The following is a 2,382-nucleotide window of genomic DNA, read 5'->3' as shown; positions in this document are numbered from 1 at the left end:
TCGTCGTCCAATACTTCTCGGGGAATCTAGCCGGCCAGAGAAGAGCGAGAAGGCAGAGGTTCCCTTCGATTCTGAATGTCGGTCAGCCTTGCCCATCCACATATTCGTATCTGACTTGGTCGCAGCTCGCGCGATATTTCGGCTTGCTAGCAGCGCAGCATTCACATGTTGTTGCAATACCAGACGATCCCGCTTTTCAGCGCTGGGTGCGGACCGAGGCCCGTGTTCGGTAGGTGGTTTCTTACAGTGTTAGGCTGGATGTCTCTTCTCCTGACAGCCATCTCCTAGGACGATGAATGTGCTGCTCGCCCTAGACTCAGCCATGGGAATCTTCAACAACGTTCCTCCTCGCATCAACTACTGCGAAATAGATCTTCAGCTACCATGCCATGCTGAATATTTCGAATTGTTGAGCTATGCAGATATGCTACAACGAGGTTTATTCCCTCGTCCGCGGATGAAGTTGATCGAAGCTTTCCAGAAACTATTCGTCCATCCGGGCGAGCTTAGAGCGGCATATCAGAACAAGAATTTGTGTTGTTGGGACATGTTCTACCTCATCCACGGTATGGACTTCAATCTTTGCAGATGGGCGAATCTCGTTGGACGTTGCTAATTCATGCGCAAGTTCTGTATACCCACTGTTGGCAGCATCTCTTTGGAAACCCACTCAATCGGATATCGTCCACTCCGCTGGCTTCGGAACCGCATCTGGTGTACGAGCCGATGAAGACTGCCCTGGCAAACTGGAAGGCTCTCTGGGATGATGTCTGCGCGAAACTGTCCCGCACAAACGTGAGCGAGATGGGTTTTGAAACTTCGGCCGACAGTTACTGGACACTTGTCAGAAGGATTGTTCTGAAATTCGAACACAGAAACAGTGCCAGCAGCGCCGCCAGCACCATAAATGGAGCCGCTACTAACTCTACCAGTGGTTCGGCGCACATAGAGGCAGGAACCAGTGACGATGGGATGAGTGAGTCGAGCACCAACGGTAGGGCGGCAGGAGGACTCAGTCCTAGCTTGGACTTTATGCCCCTCGAGGCAGATTGCGACAGTCAAGGCGCCCACTTGAGGAAGATCCTGCAAGAGTGATTGTAAGGTGATAATACTTCAAGTACCACACTCGGTGGAACTTAAAGATCACTAAACGCCACAAGGCGTGACGGTGAAAACAGAGACGATGTCATTATTCGAGGATGAGACTTAATGCAAATTTGAACAACGGCCGAGGATTTGCGCTCCAGCATGCTCAACCTTTTAGGCCCCTCTCTATTGTAAAGTCGAAGCTAGCACCCCAGAAGTGCACAGATATTGGTAAGTGAATTTCACTGAGTTATTGCAATTTAATAGAAAATACTCGTGGTCTTTTCCTTTGCTCCCAGTATGTTCCGCAGCTGGGAATGCGAGAGACTCTTTTGAATCACCGAAGGGTTGTACAGAGCTCGCGCGTGCGGAAACGTTGCACGAATTAGTCTGTAGCTGGAATGTGAGAATTGGCCCCTTAATATGGGGCGAGATGTAAATTTGTGTGCCAATAGGTCGTAACAGCGCCCTGGGGTTGTGGCTGAGGCTACGAGGTATCAGGATAAGGCCATAGCGAACGAAACACCTCATCCAATTCAGGATACGCTGCCATGGCGTTGATTGGGGTCTATGAAGGCCATTCGTTGAATTGACTTGAATGGTCCAGGCTTCAGGTTGCACTGAGACATAGAGTAGGGCGATGCAAGGTGTTGCCATATAGACGTAGGGACATTTTCCAGAAGAAAATGAGAGCTGCGTGGATGAGTAGATAAGGATAATTAGTGTTCAGATTCAAGAATACTTTCGTGGAGCGTCGAGGGATTGGTATGCACTTGACCGTCACAGGTCACACGGATTTCGTCCGGCGTCATAACTCCGGTGTCTGCCCGTGGCGATTGCAATGCGTCAGTTTCTCTCAAAATTGCTTTCATGATCGTCCTTAATAGCTCTCGATCTAGGCTGCTTGTGTCGAGGGTCTCCTCGCTTAAGATGCAAACTTGTCCATTTTCGTGAACTCCTGGTGTGCAGGTCGACGCGGAAGCCGAAATAGATGGGACATTCTGTAAATCTCGATTCTGTGGGGAGACAAAGCTGTCACCAGGGAGTTGCTATATTGAATTAATGTAGTAGAGATAGTTTTAATCTCTATAGCTAAATGAATGCGTGCGCAGAGAATCCCTTCACCACAAATGACAAGTTATGTGGCTCTACTCCGTACCAGGATCTGGATGTGTTTGGCTTTGTTGCCAGGGCAATGAAATAGCTGCCCCGCTAGTCCGTGCAAGGTCTTCGTCCGAAGGCATCGGGCTAGCGCCAGTAGCCCCTTCGTAAATTACTGTACTCACAGGTATATAT

At 49.4% G+C, this 2,382-nt stretch overlaps 1 protein-coding gene across 1 annotated transcript; it reads left to right on the top strand.

Annotated features, from left to right (window-relative positions):
• Positions 1 to 33: 33 nt before the first annotated feature.
• On the top strand, positions 34 to 1,223 carry PV07_12823 (uncharacterized protein; the record flags this gene model as incomplete). Its single annotated transcript, XM_016400391.1, has 4 exons — positions 34 to 77; positions 126 to 229; positions 289 to 566; positions 629 to 1,223. Coding segments are annotated over 4 exons (893 nt in total), but the record flags the coding sequence as incomplete, so codon positions are not given.
• Between the last annotated feature and the right edge of the window lie 1,159 nt (positions 1,224 to 2,382).

The sequence above is a fragment of the Cladophialophora immunda genome (genome assembly GCF_000835495.1).
Source record: "Cladophialophora immunda strain CBS 83496 unplaced genomic scaffold supercont1.182, whole genome shotgun sequence".
In the NCBI taxonomy this organism is placed as follows: Eukaryota; Fungi; Ascomycota; class Eurotiomycetes; order Chaetothyriales; family Herpotrichiellaceae; genus Cladophialophora; species Cladophialophora immunda.
The sequence above is the reverse complement of the archived record's forward strand: the minus strand, read 5'-3'. Positions and strand labels throughout refer to the sequence as shown.